We start from the raw sequence: 24,019 nt of genomic DNA, 5'->3' as shown, positions 1-24,019 counted from the left end.
AATAATTCTCAATTTTTTAAATTAAATCATATATTTTAAGAAAAATAAGAATGAGAAACGTTAAATTGGTTGGTTATATTTCAACAGTTAAGAAATAAAAACATTTTTTGATGAAATATTTATTTTTTATAAATTTCCCCTTAAACCTTAATTGATTTGACATTTTTCTTGCACTTTTTTATTTCCATAAACTACGACAAAAACAGCTAAACACTTTTTGTGACTCTAACATTCAGTAGCACTGGTACATTCAGATTGCGACGTTGCCGCGATCAAAACTTTAGTTCTACACGTGCGAGAACGCGGCGCTCTGAGTGAATGTTACCTGTACCCTTCAAAAAGTTTGACTCAGAACTATACCTCTTGCTAAGCAGAGACTGAGTCAGACTCAAGACAAACTTTTGGTTAGAGCCGGCGCGCGACTAATACCTTAAACGGAGCCCGATAACAAGTTTAAAAATTAAAAACAAGTTTAATTTTTTAAATAAATAAATTAAAAAATTTAATTTTTAAAAATTTTTTTTTTTTCTTAAACTTTAATATTTTCTGAGCAAAAAACGTTTAAGAAACTTTTTGCTTGGACTAAAAGTAAAAAAGTTATGAATAATTGAAAAAAAAGTTGCACTAATTTTTTAATGCAAATATCTCGAAAAATAATAAATATTTTTTTTACTCAATTAGACCCATAACCTCTACCCAAAAACGTAGTATAGAAGGAATTGGTGGATAGACACCTCAATCTCACGTGGAATTGCTCATATACCACGTGAATTTTTCGTTTCAAAAAGTTTTGTAACAGTTATTATTTCAGTCGGTTAAATTATCTACATTTTTTATTTCGAATAGATTCATATTGTAATAACCTCATTTATTTCACGTACAATAATAATCTAAAAAGATGCGGTTGATACTGTGTTTGTAAATAATTTTTATTGGCGCACAAGAAATTTTGAATCAATAGACTGTCCATCTTAGGACTTAAAATATTAAGTCCTAAGATGGACAGTCTATTGATTCAGTCAATTCAGCTTAGAGTCTGTTTCCAATACGTATAACATTTTTTATGGGATTTTACATGGGTTTGTATGTGGAAAATCATATGGGAGCCTGTGTAAGAATTTTCAGTTGATATTTCACCATTCTGCCTAATCTTTATCTGATCTTAATTGATTGAAAATACAACCATCCTGCCTTCATTCGCTGGTTATCCTCGCCTCGGTTTGATCTTAACTTATTAAACATGATGCCATCTTGTCTTGTTTAACATCATTGCTAAAAGAATGATATAATTTTTGTATACATTTTTGAATTTTGTGACATTTTTAATATGAAAGCTTGAAAAAGGTAACTTTATAATGAATCAGGAGATAAAAAAAGTCATAAATATTGCTTAAAAAATCTTAAAGTATGGAAAGAACTTTAAAAATTTTTTTAGTAAAAACTAATGGTTTTTGAGACATTTTCAATTTTAAAAGTTGTAGAGGGGTAGTATTTAAACAAAAACAGAGATACAAAAAATTTTGACAATTGTTTATAAATACTCTTGTAGTGGATGAATAATTTTTTGCACAAATTAACGATTTTTGGGATATTTTTAATTTTAGGGATAGCAAAGATATGGTTTTCAAAATTGGTAAGTGTTCGCGATATGATTACTGACATTTACATTGATTTTGTGGTGGAAAAATTAATTTTAACATAATTGATAAAAAGTAACAAAAGTGGTGTTTTTTTCGTAATACGAGTTTATTTTCGTTTCTGTTATTCGTTTTTTGAGAAGTAAATCGACTGAAGTCCTTAGGAAAATAGCAGCAAACATTTTGGCAAAAGCCCAAACCTACAATTTTTGGGGTAAGTTTTTTCGTTTCAGGGGGTGCTAAGGAACCACCGGATAATAATGACTTTTCTTGGCATCGTAGGCAAACTTTTTTTTCCTTCCGGGCACCTGTCTACATCCTAAGATGTATCATTAATAATTTAAAAATTTTTAATATAAATTTTGTTTTGATTCTGGACTCTCGTGCAATCACTCGGGGCCTTTTCGGTTTATTTTTCTTGATAATAATGGAAAAGGAATTTGTTTTAAAAAGGATATGAGAAAATAATTACGCTCGGGTAGCTCAAAAATTTCTCGAGAATGTTAAAATTTACAATTGGACTTGCCAATCGGAATTAAATAGAGAAGTCAAGGTTTAGATAAAAAAATTCAGTGATAATTGATAAAAATTTCTTGATACCAACAGGAAATATTCAGGAAAATTTTAGAATGACTTTATTTTGAGAGAAGTTGAACTTGAATTAATTAAAAATTTTAAAGCACTTGAAAATAAACTTGTAGAAACCAGAAATAGAGTAATGTTAAAAATTTAATTTATGATTTACCAGAAGTGATGTACTAATGGTGAAGAATGAAAGTAATGATTATGTATGTGTTCTGTAAGGACATGTTTTTTAAGGTTTGTACCCAATACAAATTTTGAATTTTTTAATGTTGGCGGAAATTTTTAAAAGAAGTGTAAAAAAGGATCAGAAAACTTATTAGTTTCCTCAAAATAAAATGGCAAAAAATTGATAAGTATTGTCTTTCTATTGAGCCTCGCTAACCCAGCTCTAAGGGAATAGTCCCGGTTATGGGCACCCTAGGAGAATCCGCAAAAAAATGAAAAAAATTAAGGAAAACCACCATAATTGAAATGAAAATGATAATTGTTAAATAACACGAGATATTCCAATTATATTCTTTGAATATTACATTAGAATATTGGGAATATTCTAAAATAATATTCCATTTACATTACAGGAGCATAAAAATATCCACTTTTTGAAATATTATTTTGAAATGTTGCAAGAATATTTGGATATTTCATAGGATTACTACAGGAATATTTCTTTGGGATATTGTGGGAATATTTTGGGAATATTCAAATAAAAAATTATAAAAATATTATAATATGAGTGTCCCGATCAAATAACTCGACCGACGCTCGGACGAACGCTCTATTACCAGTCAAGTAGCAGTGACAGCCTGTGGGCGGCTCACTGCTACCCGACTACCATTAGAGCGGGCGTCCGACCGTCGGTCGAGTTATTTGATCGGGACACTCATATGAATAATACATCAATATTCTTGAAAAAATAAAAATTACATCATATTTTTCGAACTTACAAGAATATTCCAATTCCTATTTTTCCTATGTCCAAAGGGACATTCTAAAGGTCGAATATTTTTATATTCTTAGAACATCAATAGAATGTTCCAAATGGTTATTTCAAATAAAGTAATGGAATATTATGGATTAAAAGTAAGTTTATACCTACTATCAATTTTTCTTTGATGTTAAAAGATTAATTAAATATACGCATTAATTGAAAAAAACAAGGGTGCCCACAACCGGAACACGCACCTTTTTTTAAAGAGACCAACAATTTATGCAGTTTTGATTTTTTCGTCAAATTCGAAATTAAACCACAAAATATAATGTAAACAGTGAACAAAAAAAATTTTCACCTTTTTTTAATAATTTACACCTATTTAACACACTTGGAAAAAAGTAGAGAAAATCACTTTTTCCTTCATTTTTTTCAAGATATTTTCATTATACTCACTGTTTCTAAAAAAGTGCGCGTATCGCTTCGGTATTAATACAAAAACAGTGTATTGTCAAAATACAAATTTGACCATATTCAGATCAGCAATATCTATTTGCTGTCAAAAATTACGTAGGGGTGCCCACAACCGGCACTCTTCCCTTACAGATACAGTACAATTCCGATATGTTTTCTTTCTCTTCTTCCTGTCATCACACCAACATTCACTCACACTAATTAGATGTCGAACGGTAGATATGAAAAAAGTGGCCGCACTTTTGCTGACCGTATTTCTTATGGGCTCACTTCTATCAATAACAGCGCCTCACTCGGAGAGGCTGACCCTCTCGTTATAAACAAGAAAGCATAATATAACCTGTGCTTTTTTCGTTTGTTTAAGGTGTGCGGTTTATCGTTTGATAAATAAATTACGATTGAATTGTGATAAAATTTTCACTCGCTTAAAATAAAATATTTTGAGAAAGTGTAATGTGACAAAAAATGCCTTCCGTGTGTCTAGTGGAGTCATGTATTTCATCAATCTTGATAAAAGAAGAAAGAAAAATGATTTTTTTAAACCAAAGGTTCGCAATGAAAAATATGAGAGATTTTTCTTCAATCGTCCTAGCCCAAAAAGTGAAAGTTCTGGGATTGGCTATATACTTTGGTAAATTGTTGTCCTATATGAAAGTAATAAATCCCTAAAATATTAACTCATTAAAAAAAAATTGTAGAAAGTAGAGGAGGTTGAAGTTTGACGTTTTCGGTAAGATTGTAATTTTCAAATCCGCATAACTATGACATGTATAGTGGATTTTAAAGCATTTTTCATGTACTTTTCAATGATGTACGAAAAAGAAAACAAATTTTTTACCCCTTTTATCAAAATCAACTCTTATTTTTCGATTTTCACCCCTTCGAGTATTAAAAATTTCTTTTTTTTTACATTTATTGGAAAGCTGAGGTTTTTTCTAATAGTCTATGTAAATATAAAACTAGGACAAGAATAATATTTTGAGAAACATAATATTAAAGTAGGCGATGTTCCCGCGCAATCAACGCAGCGGTGCTTACACGTCGTGGTACACACCTATATTATTCTCATATACTTCAGTAATAGGTCTCTGCATTCTACAGAGCTGTGACTGTCCACAAAATAATGCCTGCATTATTGTTACTGAAAGAAATTTAAATTTTTAAAATTTATAAATCAAAGTTTTATAAAAAGTTAACATGTTTTTAATAGGTATGAAATTATTAATTTTAATAAACTATTGAATATAATTTGCTTGAAATATTAACTTGGGATTAACTTAGAAAATTATTTTCAATTTAATATAAGGGGGTTTAATTCCTTTATGATTTTTATTACATTTTTTGTTGCCTTTTTTTGTTGAGAAATTGGTGAAGGAATTTTTTTAATTCTTTTCAACATTTTGATGCTTTTTCTGATGAAACATATTCACTTTTTATTAACTCTCTGCCTATACTAACTTATCCCCACTCTAAAGCCATAGAACGTAATTCCCATAATCCCCACCAGGGGTCCAGACTGACGATGTTTGACAATAACGGTCGTTAGCATAGGCAGAGAGTTAATCTTTGATTTACAATTTTTAAAAATTTAAATTTCTTTCAGTAACAATAATGCAGGCATTATTTTGGACAGTCTCAGCTCTGTAGAATGCAGAGACCTATTACTGAAGTATATGAGAATAATATAGATGTGTACTACGACGTGTAAGCACTGCTGCGTCGATTGCGCGGGAACATCGCCTACTTTAATATTATGTTTCTCAAAATATTATTCTTGTCCTAGTTTTATATTTACATAGACTATTAGAAAAAACCTCAGCTTTCCAATAAATGTAAAAAAAAATCGGACAAGTGCGAGTTACACTCGCACTGAAATTGAGGGTTCCGTACTCGAAGCGAACTTATTTGGTATAAAAACAAATGTTTAAAAAATATGTGTTGTATGTTAAATAATATATGTGATACAAAAAGGAACAATTTTTAAAAAAAATTTAAGAAAATTGTTCCTTCTTTGGTATAAAAACAAATGTTTAAAAAATATGTGTTGTATGACAAATAATATAAGTGATACAAAAAAGAACAATTTTGTAAAATTTAGGAAAATTGTTCCTCTTCGTATCACATATATTATTTGTCATACAACACATATTTTTTAAACATTTGTTTTTATACCAAAGAAGGAACAATTTTCTTAAACTTTTTTAAAAAATTGTTCCTTTTTGTATCACATATATTATTTAACATACAACACATATTTTTTAAACATGAGTTTTTATACCAAATAAGTTCGCTTGGAGTACGGAACCCTCGATTTCAGTGCGAGTGTAACTCGCACTTGTCCGATTTTATTTTATAAAAAATATTTTACTAAAAAAATATAAGAAACATAATTTTATTTCAACTCACAATATTTTTATTGTATTTACATTTTAAAAATACATTGAATATTAAATTTTATCTTTCTAAGTCAAAAAGAGATAAACCTTAAGATATTGATATAAGGCTAGTAGCTGCTTGTCAAGGAAAAATCGAAAGTTATCTAAAAAATAAAATTTGTTTATTAATTCTTATTATTAATTAATTTATAATTTAATTAAATCTTTTGAAGATTAGTATTTTGCCAATTTCATTGAAATAATTAATGTTAGTCTCAAGTTTTGCTTTAAAATATTAGTGCATTAAAATTCTTGTTAGAAAAAAAGAAACTTTGTTTATTTAAAGGAAACAACTTTCAATGATATTGTTTCCAAGACGCACCACGTGGAGGTAACTAATTATGCATCTCAACACAGAAAAAACCTAGTCTCCTTTTTGTTGAAACTTAAAATAAAGCCATAATCGACATAGACAGTGGCGCCACCAACCTGGCTCATTTTTGGTTCACTTCAAAATGAATAACTACTCATTTTGAAACCAGGTTTTTTCTGTGAAGCTGAAAAATTTAGAATAATTTGTTTTACATTTGTTTAATATTTATATGAACCATTACCCAAGAAGCACGTAATGTAACCTCAATATCAAGGTAATATTACATGTAAGATTCGTAATATAACGTTATAATATTACAGTAATCTTACAGTAATCTTAAAATGTCCGCCTCAAGGTAATATTACCGGTAATGTTACTGTAATATTACGCGCTAATATTAAGGCAATATTACAGTAATATTGCAGTAATATTATACCGTAATATTAAGGTAATATTACAAGAGAATATTACAGTAATATTATGGAAACATTTCTTTACGAAAAAAATCTACCCATCCAGGGAATCGAACCCCGAACTCAAAGCACACGAGTCCAGAGTTTTACCAACAAGCCAAATTGACTTATAATATATTTACGTTTTTTATGCTTTATGAATAACTCAAATCAGTCTGTAATATTACTGTAATATTACCGTTAATATTACTGTAATATTACCGTTAATATTACAGTAATATTCCCGGTAATATTACCTTGAGGCGGACATTTTAAGATCACTGTAAGATTACTGTAATATTACAGCGTTATATTACGAATCTCACGTGTAATATTACCTTGATATTGAGGATATATTACGTGCTTCTTGGGTAATGATAACAAATTATACAAATTATTTTAGAAGCTGTTTTTTAAAATTTATAAATTGTAGTTTAATTTAGTCGTCTGTTAAATTAAATTTTTAATTTATTAAACTTGAATAAATATTTATTAAATTTGAATCACTTTAGAAAAACTTTTTTCGTTTTTTGCGGAAAAATACATTTTTTTCTGAAATTTATCATTTTTCTTCAAAAATTTGATGAAAATTTATCATCAACTCCAATCGCGCATACATTTTTTCCCTGTATTTTTCACGCAAAAATACAATTTTACAGCAAATATGAACAGTTTGGGTTGAATATTATGTGCGCTAGGGAGAATAAATCATTTTTTTCGAAATTTTTGATTTTTCCTTGACAACACTATGCAAATTGATCCGAATCAAGTTCGCTATATTTTTCCTGTAATTTTCAAGTAAAAATACGTAAATGTACCAAATTTGAGCTCTTTATGTCAAAAGATGTGGCTGCTAGGAGGGGGGTACATAGTCATTTTTAGGTATTTTTCGTAAAAATTCATGGTTTTTTCTTGACAACGCTATGATAATCAACTCCAATCATGCTCGCTATATTTTTTTTGTAATCTACACGTAAAAATACGTTAAAATATATAAATTTAAATCCCTTTAAATAAAATTTTGTTCGTTTTTGGTGGAAAAATACATTTGTTTCCTAAAATTGTCGTTTTTTCTTGAAAAACTTGATAAAAAGTTAATCATCAACTCTAATCGTGATCGCTTTTTTTCCCTGTATTTTTCCCGTAAAAATACATTTGTATACTAAATATGAACTGTCTAGGTTGAATATTGTTTGTGCTAGGGAGAAAAAATCAGTTTTTTTCGAAATTTTTTATTTTTCCTTGACAACGCTATGTAAATTGATCCGAATCAAGTTCGCTATATTTTTCCTGTAATTTTCACGTTAAAATACGTAAGTGTGCCAAATTTGAGCTCTTTATGTCAAAAGATGTGGCTGCTAGAGGGGGGGTACACGATTTCAAAAAAAGCGATATTAATAGGGTTCCGAACCGAGTACGGAACCCTAAAAAGAAATTTTTAATACTCGAAGGGGTGAAAATCGAAAAATAAGAGTTGATTTTGATAAAAGGGGTAAAAAATTTGTTTTCTTTTTCGTACATCATTGAAAAGTACATGAAAAATGCTTTAAAATCCACTATACATGAATTAAAGTCTATTGACTTTTGTCATAGTTATGCGGATTTGAAAATTACAATCTTACCGAAAACGTCAAACTTCAACCTCCTCTTCTTTCTACAAATTTTTTTTAATGAGTTAATATTTTAAGGATTTATTACTTTCATATAGGACAACAATTTACCAAAGTATAAAGCCAATCCCAGAACTTTCACTTTTTGGGCTAGGACGATTAAAGAAGAATCCCACATATAAATTTTTATTGAAAATTAGAATTAAAGTTAAACTATACTCCAAAACAACTAATTACTTTGTCGAATAAAAACAACATCTTCACTGAATAATCAAGTAGCAGACGACAAATAGTGCCATTTTCCTCCATCGAGAGCGCTGTTGTCGATAGAAGTGATCCCATAAGAATTACCATCTGCAAAAGTGCGGCCACTTTCCGCGCATGGAGTTCGGTCTCCTTATACTACTGCCTTATTTTAGGGCTTAAGATTGTATAATGTAATATTTTCTTATAAACATAATTATATAATCTAACGTAAGAAAATAAAAATCTATATTAATAAAATCAGACTTTTGTCTGTACATTGCTCAGAATCTAAAATTTTTGACATAGTTTGTCGTTATGAACAACAAGGAGTCCAAAAATAGCCATAAAAAAATTATGTCTGTATGTACTTGTAACTTTTAAACAGAAAGAAGAAGAAAAATTTGTCCTATATCCCCCACAGCAGCCAATCTTTACTAAAAATTTCGTAAAGATTTCCTTGAAATCTTGTGAATATTTAATTGAAAAGTTTAATGAAAATTGCATAAAGATTTAAATGTCCCACCAACATAAATATTTGGCGTAAAAGTTGACTAAAAATTTAAATGAAATTTTCAGGAAATGTTCGTCGCGAAAATTGAGTAAAAATTTAAATGAAATTTTTATGAAATGTTTGTCGCAAAAATTGAGTAAAAGTTTCAATGAAATTTTCAGGAAATGTTCGTCGCGAAAATTGAGTAAAGATTTAAATGAAATTTTCAGGAAATGTTCGTCGCAAAAATTGAAATGAAATTTTCAGGAAATGTTGGACGGAAATATCTGTAAAAAATACAAAAATAATATTAATAATAATAATAATAAATAGATAGATAGATCTTTATTATTATTATCAATAAAAAAATTTACTATCTGGGAATAAAAATAAAATAAATAATATACAAACATTGTTGCTCTGCTTTAATGCTTTGTTTCACATTGAATATCAAGCACTGCATACTTGATTGAGCAAGAACTTTTGAAAACAAATTTTGGGGTGCTGGGGATTGAACCTACATTCGCTGCGCGCTAGCTAAAGACCCTAACCACTACACTACAGATATCTGGCAGAAAAAAAAAATCTTCCATAGGCTCTACAACTTGCTGATAGACAATTAATCCTACTTATCGACCTAAAAGGGCGGGCTCATTTGAAAATGTTTTTCACGGAGATATTTGAATATTCTGAATATTCACATTGCAGGTGAATATAAAAATTAAAAGTGTATCGAAATAATGCTGTAAAACCATGACTGAAGGTCATGTGATAAGGTTATAATAAAATTAATTAATTTTTTAAATATTATCTATTAATTAAAAATTCACAAATTTGCGAAAATTAATTTAAAAATTTTTTTATTTATTAATAAACAATTATATTAGTATTGTTAAAGACAAGAAAAAACGTTTTAAAAATAATTAAGAAAATAATTTTAATATATTAAAATAAGAAATGAAAGTGAACACAAAAATTCTATTTTTTAAACATTTAAATCTTTACTCAATTTTCGCGACGAACATTTCCTGAAAATTTCATTGAAACTTTTACTCAATTTTTGCGACAAACATTTCATAAAAATTTCATTTAAATTTTTCCTCAATTTTCGCGACGAACATTTCCTGAAAATTTCATTTAAATTTTTAGTCAACTTTTACGCCAAATATTTATTTTAGTGGGACATTTAAATCTTTATGCAATTTTCATTAAACTTTTCAATTAAATATTCCCAAGATTTCAAGGAAATCTTTACGAAATTTTTAGTAAAGATTGGCTGCTGTGGGGGATGTTTTCGAAAAGTTTTTTCCTGCTCTTTCAAATAGTGCAAAAAAATTTTCAAAAAATTCAAATTTTGATCCTTTTTTTGAAAATTAAACATTTTTTCGAATTTTTTCTTAAGTTCGGTCCATTTTATTTTTTTTAATTTTTTTTATTTTTATTCTTTTTTAAAGCAAAAATTGGTATTTTCACAACAAAAAATATTGAGATGTCCTTTTTTGTTATTTTCGAGATATTACTTAATTAATTAATTAATGTTAATAAAAAATGAAATATTTCACAAATAAATAAAGTTATTGCCCTATATGGACTATTTTGGATTAGAGGATTTTCTACAAACAATTGCCATGTTAGCCAATTGTTTATTAACAATCGACTCTCCCAAACTACTTCATATAAGGCTCGTTGGATGCGGAATTATGTCAACTTTTATTAAGTAACGTCAGAATTACGATACCTTTATTCGTTTTATATTGACATTAATTAATTAATTAACTAAAATCTCGAAAATAACAAAAAACGACATCTCAATACTTTTTGAGGGAAAAATGCACATTTTTAACTTTCAAAAAAAATATAAATGGGACGTTCCACGTCAAACGGAACAGAGCTCTAGCCAAAAATTGGCTTGATAAAAAAAATCGTTTAAGGGCTGAAAAAACTTGTACACTCTTGTACTTTCGAAAGCAGATGGGCGATTTCAGAAATTCAATATGACGGCGCCTGTAGATGTGATATAAGTCATCAATGTCACGATTCGACAAATACAAACATGAATAAAATTTCCAAAATTAATTAAATTGAATCAAAAAATACACTTTTAAGCATTTTTGGGGTCGCTGAATACGAATCTGAAGTCAGATTTTAAAAATTCAAAATGGCGGATCCAAAATGGTGGTCGATTTTTAAAAATTTAATATTTTTCCTCAAAGCTTACTACTTGGGGGTTTTCGGGGTCGTAGAATACGAATCTGAAGTCAAATTTTAAAAATTCAAAATGGCGGATCCAAAATGGTGGTCGATTTTTGTTAAAACTAAATATTTTTTCTCAAAACTGGTTACTCGGGGGTTTTTGGGGTCGCTGAATACGAATCTGAAGTCAGATTTTTAAATTCAAAATGGCGGATCCAAAATGGTGGTCGATTTTTTGTTATAACTCAATTTTTTCTCAAAACTGGTTACTCGGGGGTTTTTGGGGTCGCTGAATACGAATCTGAAGTCAGATTTTTAAATTCAAAATGGCGGATCCAAAATGGTGGTCGATTTTTGTTAAAACTCAATTTTTTTTCTCAAAACTGGTTACTCGGGGGTTTTTGGGGTCGCTGAATGCGAATATGTTGTAAATAAAATAATAATAATAAAAAACTAAGCGCATATGAAAAATAAAAAAATAATATGTAAAATTAATGAGTAGTAAAGTGTTTGTAAGGACTTTTGATATTTAAATCTTTCTTTTACATAGGTAAAATCATAAAGCTCTAAAAAATATACACTTTTAATTACAATGCTATCGTTCATAAAAGGTTTCAAAGACACTTGGCTAAAAAATATACAAGTGCTCCTTTGTTTTAAAAATAATCGACCTTTAAAACACCCGAATAACATATTTAATCAAAAAAATCTAATTTTATAATTAATTCATCCACACCGAAAACCCCCAAATAACAAGTTTCGAAGAAAAAATTGAATTTTAACGAAAATGGACAGCCATTTTGGATCCGCCATTTTGAATTTTTAAAATCTGACTTCAGATTCGTATTCAGCGACCGCAAAAACCCCCGAGTAACCAATTTTGAGAAAAAAAATTGAGTTTTAACAAAAATCGACCACCATTTTGGATCTGCCATTTTGAATTTTTAAAATTTGACTTCAGATTCGTATTCTACGACCCCGAAGACCCCCAAGTAGCAAGTTTCGAGGAAAAATATTAAATTTTTAAAAATCGACCACCATTTTGGATCCGCCATTTTGAATTTTTAAAATCTAACTTCAGATTCGTGTTCAGCGACCCCAAAAATGCTTAAAAGTGTATTTTTTGATTCAATTTAATTAATTTTGGAAATTTTATTCATGTTTGTATTTGTCGAATCGTGACATTGATGACTTATATCACATCTACAGGCGCCGCCATATTGAATTTCTGAAATCGCCCATCTGCTTTCGAAAGTACAAGAGTGTACAAGTTTTTTCAGCCCTTAAACGATTTTTTTTATCAAGCCAATTTTTGGCTAGAGCTCTGTTCCGTTTGACGTGGAACGTCCCAAATAAATTTTAAAAAAAGACCGAACTTAAAAAAAAAATATTTGAATATTTTGAATTTTTTTTCACCAATCTCAAGAGCACAAAAAAAAATTTGGAAAACATATATGTCAAAATTTGTTTTGTTTACTTACCCCCATTGGCGATCCATGAGATCGCCCCTATGCGCGCCCTCATGGGCCCTCATCTTGCCCTTAATTTTGCTTTAATGGTTTTTAATCAACAATATTAATAATAGTTAATTAATAATAAATAAGCTTAAATTCTGAATAAATAACATATTTATTTACTAATTCTTCCATTTTTAAATTAAATTCTTACTCAAATTGAATTTATTAATTAACGTTCTAATTAATTAACTGTCAGATATAATTAAAAGTAATATTAAATAAATTAATTAAAAAATTAAAAAATATGTTATGACCGGATATTTTCATTTTTCAACTAATTCATACATAGAATTAATGATTAAACGCAAACCTGAGAAATAAATAAATCTAACGCATGGGGGGAATCGAATCTACGACCTACGGACTATGAGCCCAACGCTTTATCAACTACGCTACGCACGCTACGTGAAAACGAATTCTAACTTCTTAATGGCATTTAAACTTGCAAAATACCTAACTCAGAAAAGTCCTTAACATCATTTAGTTACAGTTAAGATATTAAATTATATTTTCCAATCAAATGAAATTTATAAAATATAATTAATTATATGCTTTATGATTATTATCATGAATCATCCCAGGTGAATTTTCAAAAAAAGTGTAAATATATTTTTATTAAAAACGCATTTCTCGTTGTTCTGAATCATTGTAAACACGAGGGGCTGTTCACTGAAAATCCAATTGAACAATATTTGAGAATTCATTAAATATTTTTAAGGATTGCTAGTCATTTTTGTAATTCCTATTTTGAAATTAAGGGAAATAGTGCTTTCATTTTATTTGAAGTAATTACTTGCAAGAGTAAGATTGCAAGAAAAATAGATTAATTGTATAATTCGCCGCCGAATTCGCTCGTATGTCTCCGTAACCATTCGTGACTCGCAACAATTCTTACTGCATGATTTAGAATTTTACTGGAATCGACGAGATTCGTTTGGATTCGCATAGTATTCGACAAATTCGAACGTCCTTTTCAATAATCGTCGGTAATCTCTAATTAAAATACAATATAGTCAGAATCAAGAAATTTACATTTTCTTATGTTAATTGATGAATATTCGGAAGATACCTAATATATTCTCTACCTTACAAATCGGGTATTCGAGAGTAAACAGCCCCTCGTGTAAACATTAATTTTTTGGTGATGAAAAAATATTTCACATTTGGACTTAGAAAATTTTGCTAAACGATCATGTGGGTAATCCATGCGGGGCCCCTACGTTGGCCCTCATGGATTCGCCATATGGATCAGCCCTTATGCGCCCCCGCCGGGGGCCCCGAAGTCTTGGGGTCAAAATCGTGGCTTCTTCTACACGGGTAATTAATTAATTAATTAGTTAATTAATATCTCGAAAATAACAAAAAAAGACATCTGAATATTTTTTGTGGTGAAAATACCAATTTTTGCTTTCAAAAAAAAAAATAAAAGAAATAAAATGGACCGAACTTAAGAAAAAATTCGAAAAAATTTTTAATTTTCAAAAAAAAGGATCAAAATTTGAATTTTTTGAAAATTTTTTTGCACCATTTGAAAGAGCAGGAAAAAACTTTTCGAAAACATATAGGACAAATTTTTCTTCTTCTTTCTGTTTAAAAGTTACAAGTCTTCAAATATTCACTGTTTAAATTTTTCAAAAAAATTCAACCCCCTTCCTCTTCGACAGTTTTTGAAAAAACCTAACAATACTTTGTAACCACACCGTAGCAAAAATTTATAATCATAGTATTCCTTTGAGTACATGTTTTTCTGTGATGGAATATTCGATATGTTTTTGGTGCTGTGTGCGTAAGATGCATGCACCTCTACATGGTGCATCTTGGAAACCATATCATTGAAATGTTAAAAGTTAATAAAAAAATTTAAATTGGTAAAATTACACTGTGTTACAAAAAAAATAATTAAAAAACACTTTTTATCGGACCTACTAGAGGTTGTAGGTAACAAAAAACTAAGAAGAATGGTATATTAAAAATTTCCCTAACACCCCAAATTTTAATTTTAGAGCCAAAAAACCGTTTTCACGTATATTTATATGACTAAAACCCTTGTAAATTTTTTCTTTTCGCACCGATTTAAAAGTTTTTTTTCATTTTAAAGTTAAAAAGCAGGGCTTTTCAACCCACATAGAGTATTTTTGTTAAAAGTAATATTTACAAGAGAAATGTTCCAAGAAAGTGTGGAAATTGTCAGTTTTTCCTCAATTTTACAACTTTAACTGATGTTTACCCCATTAATTATATTTTAAACATTTTTTTTCTTTATGTAATATTCAACAATACTAAATTGTGCGTCGAACCTGCCCTATTTGAATAGTTTTCTTTAAAAATTGACTGATTTATTGCAGTTTTTCTATTTGCAAGATCAGTAGCAAATTTAAGTATTTGTCAGTTTTCCTTAATTTTTGATTCTTAATTGTTTTATGTAAAGTGCTTTTGAAGTTTTGACCATTTTTTTGTATCTTGATCTCTCTAAGAATAAGTTTTTCTGTAAATATTAATTTTATTTTCCATATAAGAAAAACGTAGCTAGCCTTGAAAATGAAATTGCAACATCTATAAAAATTCAGTTTTTGCACTTCCATTTGGATTTATTTTCCGTAAACCTTGGACAAGATGAAAGATTTCATCATGAAATATATAAACAAACAAATGTCACGAGGACGATTCGAAGATGAAAATAAAAAGGCTAAATAAACACTTCTAATTTCAAAATAATTTGAATTTTCAGATATTTTTTTAATTTAGTAATTAATGTTAAAAATTTAAGTTGAATTTTATTTAGCAATAAAAACATTCTTGACAAAAAGTATATTTTAAAATTTCATTTTTGAGGCTAGGTTTTCTTATATAGAAAATAAAATTAATATTTACAGAAAAACTTATTCTTAAAAAGATCAAGATACAAAAAAATGGTCAAAACTTCAGAAGCACTTTACATAAAACAATTAAGAATCAAAAATTAAGGAAAACTGAAAAATACTTAAATTTGCTACTGATCTTGCAAATAGAAAAACTGCAATAAATCAGTCGATTTTTAAAGAAAACTATTCAAATAGGGCAGGTTCGACGTACAATTTAGTACGCTTGAATATTACATAAAGAAAAAAAATGTTTAAAATATAATTAATGCGGTAAACATCAGTTAAAGTTGTAAAATTGAGGAAAAACTGACAATTTCCACACTTTCTTGGAACTTTTCTCTTGTAAATATTACTTTTAACAAAAATACTCTATGTGGGTTGAAAAGCCCTGCTTTTCAGCTTTAAAGTGAAAAAAACTTATAAATCGGTGTAAAAATAAAAAAGTTACAAGGGTTTTAGTCATAAATATACGTGGAAACGGTTTTTTGGATTTAAAATCAAAATTTGGGGGTGTTAGGAAAATTTTTAAAATACGATTCCTCTTAGTTTTTTGTTAACCTCTAAATAAAAAGTATTTTTGGGCTATCGGACAGTGTTAAGGGGTTACACTACTTTGAAATTTAAAAAAAACAAATTTTTTTTTTGCTTTAAGTACACCTTATAGGCATAGAAATGATATGCTATATGGACCCGGCGTAGCTGATTACAAGTAATTTTTAATTTAATCATTGTTAATCAGAACCAAACTGTTAAGAAAACTTTAAACCAGTTTTTCTCAAAACTACATTTGAAAAATCGGTGGGCACTCTAGCTGACACAAATTTTTAATCGATCCTCTTAGTTTTTTTTATTTTGTTTGTGATATAATTATCTAGAGAAATACGTAGGGATTTTTTGAAATATTCATATTTAAATTTTCTAGACAACTGTAAATAACGGAATTTTGGCAAAAATAGGTACTTTTTCCTTCAAATCGATAACATTTTGCGAAAAATGCATTCTTTTAAAAACGGATAAGTATTTCTCTACATTTTGAGCTGCAGAAACTAATGCTTTTTTTATTTTGATCTATCTCAAATTTGGACCCAGTTATAGTGCCCACCACACGGCGATACATTTTTGAAGCACTCCGCCATATCATCTGTCAGACTGACATTTAAAAAAAAATTTTTTTGCAGTTCAAGATTAGTATAATACCCTACTGTATTTTAATTTTTTTAAAAAAAATTCTATTCTTTAATAAAAATTGTTGATAAAGCGTATCTTTTAGTCGGGTCAAAGCGGTGTAACCCCTTAAGTTTAAATCATAATTTAAGTTTAAGGAAGATGTAAGTTTAAATTGACATAGGTTAAATAATAATCAAATATTTATATAATTTTTAAGCAATGAGAATGAATTCTGAGCAATTTACAGACGATCCTGATGAAAATACTAAGTATAATACTAATACTAATACTTTTACTATACTAATACTTTTTACTATACTAATACTTTTTGTAAGAAAATACTATCGGTTACGCACCACTAAATATCGAGACCCACCGAAGGCGGGGTCGACAGCTAGTTTATTATAAAATTCCTCGTTCTAAGTCGTTTAGCTTAGGTTCCATTAAAAATTAAAATATGTAAATAAAATTTATTCACAGATTCAGACAATAGGAAAGTCATTTAGAAGTATAGGAATACATCATTTTGAGGGCGGATGGCCGAAAGAAATTGATCCTATGGATGAAGAAGCAAAGGCAAGATATCGAAGACGAGTTGAGAAAGAAGAAAATTGGTATTCTAAATTAAGTAATTTGTTTAAGGTGAGCTTTTAAAATCATTATCTTAAAATCGTAAAGTAATACATTAATAATATCCCGGTAAGAAGAGATTGATTTAGTTTAATTATCGTAATATCCAATGTGATATAATATGGAACATTTCAAACATTAAATTAATATTATTTTTGAAATTTTAAATTTCAATTCGCTTTTTAGGCATACACGGAAAAAAATTTGTTGAATTTTTTGTTAATTAGTTATTCATTTTTGGATAGCACACATTTTTCGAGAAGATTTTTTGAAAATTCATTGAATTCGCTTGAAACCTACATATTACTTGGCTGTTTTCAAGGTCGCTGATTATGAATCTGAAGTCAGTTTTTCAAAATTCAAAATGGCGGACTTTTTTTAAAAACTCGTTTGGATTCGTTTGAAACTCACTATTCGGGGTCGCTGATTCTACATCACCAGAGAATATCTTTTCTCCATGAGACGATTTGTATGTGTGTAGACTCTCTAGTTCATCTTGCCCTCGAAAATCGAACAGCGATTTTTTTTAGGTTTTTTTTATTTTATCCGCCATATTGGATTTCCTGATGGACCAATCTCTATTTTGACCTCAAAATCTAAAAGAGCGATCTCCAATATCCCCTAGAACTCATTGACGTTAAAATATCTGGTCTTTTAATGTTTAAATTTTTACATTGAAGTTAAGGTAAAAATTTGGACGTTTGGTCGTTAATAGGTTAATATTAAACTTATTGAAAAAAATTATAGATAGTTCACTAAACTTAAATGCAGGTTCATGAAGATTTCGAGAACTATCTGTAATTTTTTTGCAAAAAGTTTGCCTATATCTTCTAAAATAATATATTGGAGATTTCACGTCAACATGGACAGAGCCCTAAACAAAAATTGCTTTGATGGTTTTAAACGTTTTAGCGCTTAAAAGATTTCTATATTCGTGTACTGCATGATACCGATGGGCGTTTTTCAAATATTTTTATTTTTGATGCCAATAGAGATGTTAAATGTCAAAAAATTTCAAAATACTTTTACGAATTAAATGCTAAAAACAAGGTAAATAATTCAAAAGGGAGAAGTAATAAAATTATGGGTAAAACTCTGTTAGAAATATTACGATTTGCAAGAAGTTTCTCGATTTCTCTGAAACTGGGGGAAGTAATAGTCTTAGGTGAAGTTTAAACTTCTTAATTTAAACCCCCCAAAAAAATTTCAAAATTTTCACCTTGCTACGGTCAGATTTAATAAAACACTCTCCAAAAAATTATATCTCTTTTATGATTAACAATTTATTAAAAAAAAAGTATACAATACAGTTGGAGGAAGGATTTAGACTAACTTGTTAATGCGTTTCTCTACTCATATGGAGTAAAGAGTAAGACAGCTGAAGATATACATATTGCTGACTATAACATCTTTCTCACTAGATTAGGTTTAGTCCCTAAGCCTAAGTTTTACGTTTTTATTTAAAAAAAAAAGATTTTATACTTATTTCTGGCTGTCTATTTGGTTGTCTTTTGGTTACTACGACAGGTTCATTAGTGATTTTTTTTTAATACAAAACAGACATACATTTTTAGGTATGCATTTTAGTAGTACTTTGAAGAATCCACATCTATACAACATAAAAATTTATTTATCTCTGAGATTTTCTATTATACTTTTATCGAATGGTAATGCGTAGCTGACATTAATTATTATAATTTTGTTTAATGTTTGTGTAGCTGGAAGATACAATTCCGTGTTTTTGGAAGCTTTTGTGTTTATAATATGAAAATCAAATTTCTCAATAAGTGAACCTTTAATTTTATTTGGTATAAATGTTAAACTTCCAATTATTGGGATTTTGTTTTTGAAAGCTTAGTAACTTTTATGCCACCAGAGTTGAATTAATTTAATCTATATGAAATTGTTCGAAAATAAGTCCCCTTAAACATATTATATTATTTATATTTAGCGCATTTAAGAAAAAACTGATAAAAACTGGTCTCCTAAATTCGTATTCTACAATTTTACAATTTTACATAAAATTTTATGTACTTTAATTCACCTTTAACGATATTAGTATGAAGTGCCTAACATACCAGTTAGTTGCATTTTTTGTGAAGGCGCTCACCAGTTTAGCGCTAGATCCGTGCTCCCCGTTCAGAGTCACACGCACTCTGGCCGGGGCTCTGTCGTTAAAGATTTTTGTTTCTAATTTAATTCTGTTTGACTTATAGAATTCACTTCAATAATTTTATTCTCTTTATAACGTTGTTTAGAATTCGAATGGTAACTTTTAGAAATAATAAATTATTTTGAACAGAAGTGTTGTATTTAATTAAATTTATCTCTTTTTACTGAGATTCTTTTAAAATTAAGAAGAATGTATATTTAGCAAACGGTTTTATAGGTTATTGAAAATGCGATTCTCCAGAACAACTCTACTAATATTTATGGCCATTACTTTAAAGATGTACTACCCTCAGCATCAAAAGGATTTCAATCACCGATGTAAACCCTAAATGGAAGATAATAATATGGTCTATTTTTGTTACTGATAAATTTTTACATAAATGTGATTGTCATTGATATCTGAAACCATATCGGTAAAAATCTAACCTACAAAAAGCATATACAATTTGAAATTTGTTGCGCATATTTTAATACGGTAACACTGCACTCACTTACATGGGTGAGAAAAATGATTTTTAAATTTAAAGTCTAAAATTTACTAGTAATTACACGTGGAGTTCATAGAAAAAATTATTGTTAAATTCGAAGTATTTACGTATGTAATTACATCTGTATTTTTTCAATAGAGAAAGAAAACAAAACAATTTATGGAATTTAATACTTAATTTGTTACGATCAAAAATTAATTGTAAAGGGTGAGGTCAAACCCTTTTAAATTTTAGGTCAAACCTAATTATTATAGTTAATGTTTAAAGAATGAAAGTCATTCCTTGTTGTAAAATCCTTCATGAAATAGGAGTCGTCATAGTCGGCTCGTTGTACAGTCAAACGTCGAGAGAACAAATACCTTTTGGCATCCGAAGCACGGTACATCAGAACGTGGACGGAGACTAACGCTCTCAAAGTGACGTGACAACTGAAAAAGTAAAACAATATATTTTTTTTTCTCGACGACAGCTGGGTCGGTTTTGACCCAGTTCGGTTTCTGGGCCTATATTTATACCAGATCCTGCACGAGTTTCTCCTTCTACAGTACTTTGTCGCGGAAGTGGGCGAAAAGTCTTAGCTGCGAGGCGCTACTCTCATTTTCGTACCGTAACGCGCAACTTTGCTTGAAAACAAAGAGCGAACATTGAGACCTTTCTATTATATACCATTCGCGCTTTTGCCTGGGTCTTGGATCTTTTACATGGCGTTATCAGTAATTTGACAGATTTTACATCGTCGTATTTATATTGATTATTTTACACTTCTTTGAATTTGTATATTACTATACAGTAAAACCCCGTTCATCAGAGCTCGCTTTATCCGAGGTCTCGATTATCCGAGCTGGTGTCCTAGTAGGAAATTCTGTATTATCTGAGTCTAGTCTACTTCATCCGAGTAATTTTTGATTTTAATTTTTTATAAATATGAGTTTATTTTTAATAAATTCAAATTGTTTAAATTATTATGAAATATATACAATATTATTTTCCCGTTTGTAAAAAATAATAATTGTTTAAACAATAATAATGTTAAATTGTAATAACAATTCGGATTATCCTAGTTTACGCCTTAACCGAGGTAAGTCCGGTCCACATTAGCTCGGATAACCGGAGTCAGTATATCTTAACTGAGTGAGGGATATCTTAATCTTTGTTACTATTTGACCCGTGTGGAAAAGTTTCAAGTATTTCACAGTGCGTAAGTGGGCGCTAGCTGGATCATTATTGCCTTATAATTATGCATTCAAATTGTAATTTTATAAAAAATTTTGTAGTAATTCATTATTTTTTTGTATGTGATCGTCGGCCTATTAACTACCATTATATTACTACGAAATAAACTAAATTTTTTCATTGTCTTGTAAGTCATTGAATCATTTTAATTTTTAATATTTAATTTATAAATATAGGTATTTCATTGCGATAAACATTCAATATTATATTAATTTTACGTATACTTATAATTACTACAACTGTGTTAAGTAATCACTAAAACTTTATAGAAAATTTATCTTTAATTAAAAATACTAACAAAGAACTTTTGGTAAGTGTCCACCTCCTGTTTGGATGAAACTCATATATGTTGCAGAGCCTCGAAAAATATGAGATACGTGTTTTTTATCTGCTGAAGAATACTTTAAACGGGTCAAACCACGCCCTCAATCCTTTAACCGCAATGCAGGAGAGAATCATAAGTTTGCGCATTTTTTATTCGATAATATTTCTTGACCCGAATCGAATTTTCAGTTAAGCTAAACATAATACGCTAGGTCAAAACATATTAAAACTTTTATTAATGTATGCTGTTGCTATAAAATTAAATCATAAAAAGTTATTAACCATTTTTTGAACACAAAAATGTTGAGGTGAAGCAGAGATAGTGGGGCGAAGCGGCGCCGTACTGGGGGCCAAGTAGCGCACTTGCTTTTTTATATTATAAGTTAGTTATATTAAATAAAAGTAAATAAACGTAAGATATTTTTTTATTTCAAATATTAAATTAAATAAAAAATTAAGTAAAGTATTATAATTAAGTTAAATATTAAAAATATACCATGAATTTCTTTTGAACTTGAAAAAAATTAGTAAATTTTCTTATTTAAAATATTATAACTTAATTCCAAAACAGAAAATCTCACAATTGTTTTTTGTTTACAAAAGTAAAGGATATTAACTTTAAAAAATACTTATGTTTAAGATAAGTATGCAAAAAATTTATAGAAAAAATTCTCATTTTATGGAACCAAAAAACTGAATTTCCAGAGGTCGAAAACAAGTTATTTATCCTGAAGTGTCTATGAATAATAATAAAATCCTAAATGTCATGCCACCAAAAATAAAGGTTTATGTGGTGTAACTATTGACATACGTCATAAACAATTAAATGTTATTGTTTTTGAGAAGTGTAGACTGCGCCGCTTCACCCCACGCTCTCCTAAATATATTATTTATAACTGATGTCACTGATGGGGGTGACGAGAATTTATGAAGAATAACATAAACTTACCAAATCATGAATTCGTGTTCTTAGCCTAGTCGTTAACGTGTTTCCTACGTTTTTCCAAAAATTTCACCGCGCCCTTTTTTCACTCCACGCTTTCCACTCTTTTCCTATTCTCTCTCTCCACTCTCGCCACACGGCCCATTTCTATTGTGTGTGTGTTTAATATGTTTAATTTTATATTATTATGCTATAGCGAATATGTAATATATTACATATACATATGTATATTTGTACTATATTATATTAATACGTTATATTTTAGTATAATAATATTGTCATTATTATTCACTTATTAGTTAAATTAGTTATTAATTAGAAAAGGTTAAGCAGGGATGTGGGAGAATCGATGTGTCCGGAAACGGAACTAAAATGAATTATAATTTTGTTCCGTTCCGTGCCAGAGGCATGAAACTAAATTACTTAAGGAATTGTTTTTGTGTCCCGACACGATACAAAATAAGAGGTAATTATATTTCGTGTCGAGGAACGGAACAAAAATAAGAGGTAATTATATTTCGTGCCGAAGAAAGAAACAAAAATAAAAAGTAATTATATTTCGTGCCGAGAAACGAAAAAAAAAGTACCCTTATAACAAAAGGATATCTCTAGGATATCCTTTAAATAAACTCATGCATTTAATGTATAATTAATATTAATAGTTATTCGTTATTTGCGGGAAGAATTTATATTGTTTAAAGCCAATTTATTTTCTGACAATATTAAGCATATGAATAAAGGAATGAATAACGAATGAGAAAAAAATTAGTTAATAATTTTTCAAATTAAACAACTTTCTCGAAAAACAAATTGCATTTTATTTTATTTATATAAAACTAGCGATGTATTCCTCGCTCGCTAACGCACGCTCGGTTAAAATTGTACTTATTGTTGTTTACTTATTGTAGTTTATGTATATTATATATATAATTTATGTTTTAAATTAATATCTTATTAATATTGTATAAAATTTATCTTAATTTTGATCAGTTTCATTGAAGGATGAAATGACAATTGTTAAATATTAGATTTTTTTGATTATAATTATGACAACAATATTAATTATATTATATTATAATATATTTTTTTTATCTTAAATTATATTATATTATATTGATGTAAATTGTCCCACAAACACATGTAGATTTTGCAAATTTTTGAGAAATATATTCGTAATAAATCGAAATACTTTTTAAAATATCGGTTTTTATTTTTATTATCTATAGTAAACCGTTATAAAGAGATTCTTCTTTGATTTTACATATATTACTAGTTCTCCGGAATAATGATGTATTTGAATTAAATAATGATGTTGTTAAAC

At 28.7% G+C, this 24,019-nt stretch overlaps 2 protein-coding genes across 2 annotated transcripts in view; one reads left to right on the top strand and one right to left on the bottom strand.

Annotated features, from left to right (window-relative positions):
* The window catches only part of LOC127278219 (dynein axonemal intermediate chain 2-like), a 57,799-nt gene extending 37,618 nt beyond the window's left edge, over window positions 1-20,181 (top strand). Inside the window, exons 2-3 of the mRNA XM_051299819.1 lie at window positions 17,389-17,550; window positions 19,928-20,181. Coding sequence (XP_051155776.1) covers window positions 17,389-17,550; window positions 19,928-20,032 — 267 coding nt within the window. The 3' untranslated portion in view covers window positions 20,033-20,181. The remainder of the gene's footprint in view (window positions 1-17,388; window positions 17,551-19,927) is intronic.
* Window positions 1-22,839, bottom strand: part of LOC127278228 (furin-like protease 1, isoforms 1/1-X/2) — a 780,368-nt gene extending 757,529 nt beyond the window's left edge. Inside the window, exon 1 of the mRNA XM_051299825.1 lies at window positions 22,705-22,839. The gene's annotated coding sequence lies outside the window, so the exon portion shown is untranslated. The remainder of the gene's footprint in view (window positions 1-22,704) is intronic.
* Between the last annotated feature and the right edge of the window lie 1,180 nt (window positions 22,840-24,019).

This window comes from Leptopilina boulardi, unplaced genomic scaffold, assembly GCF_019393585.1.
Source record: "Leptopilina boulardi isolate dan_hultmark-lab unplaced genomic scaffold, ZJU_Lbou_2.1 LbouV2_2, whole genome shotgun sequence".
Classification (NCBI taxonomy): Eukaryota; Metazoa; Arthropoda; class Insecta; order Hymenoptera; family Figitidae; genus Leptopilina; species Leptopilina boulardi.
This window is presented reverse-complemented; position numbering and strand designations above follow the sequence as displayed.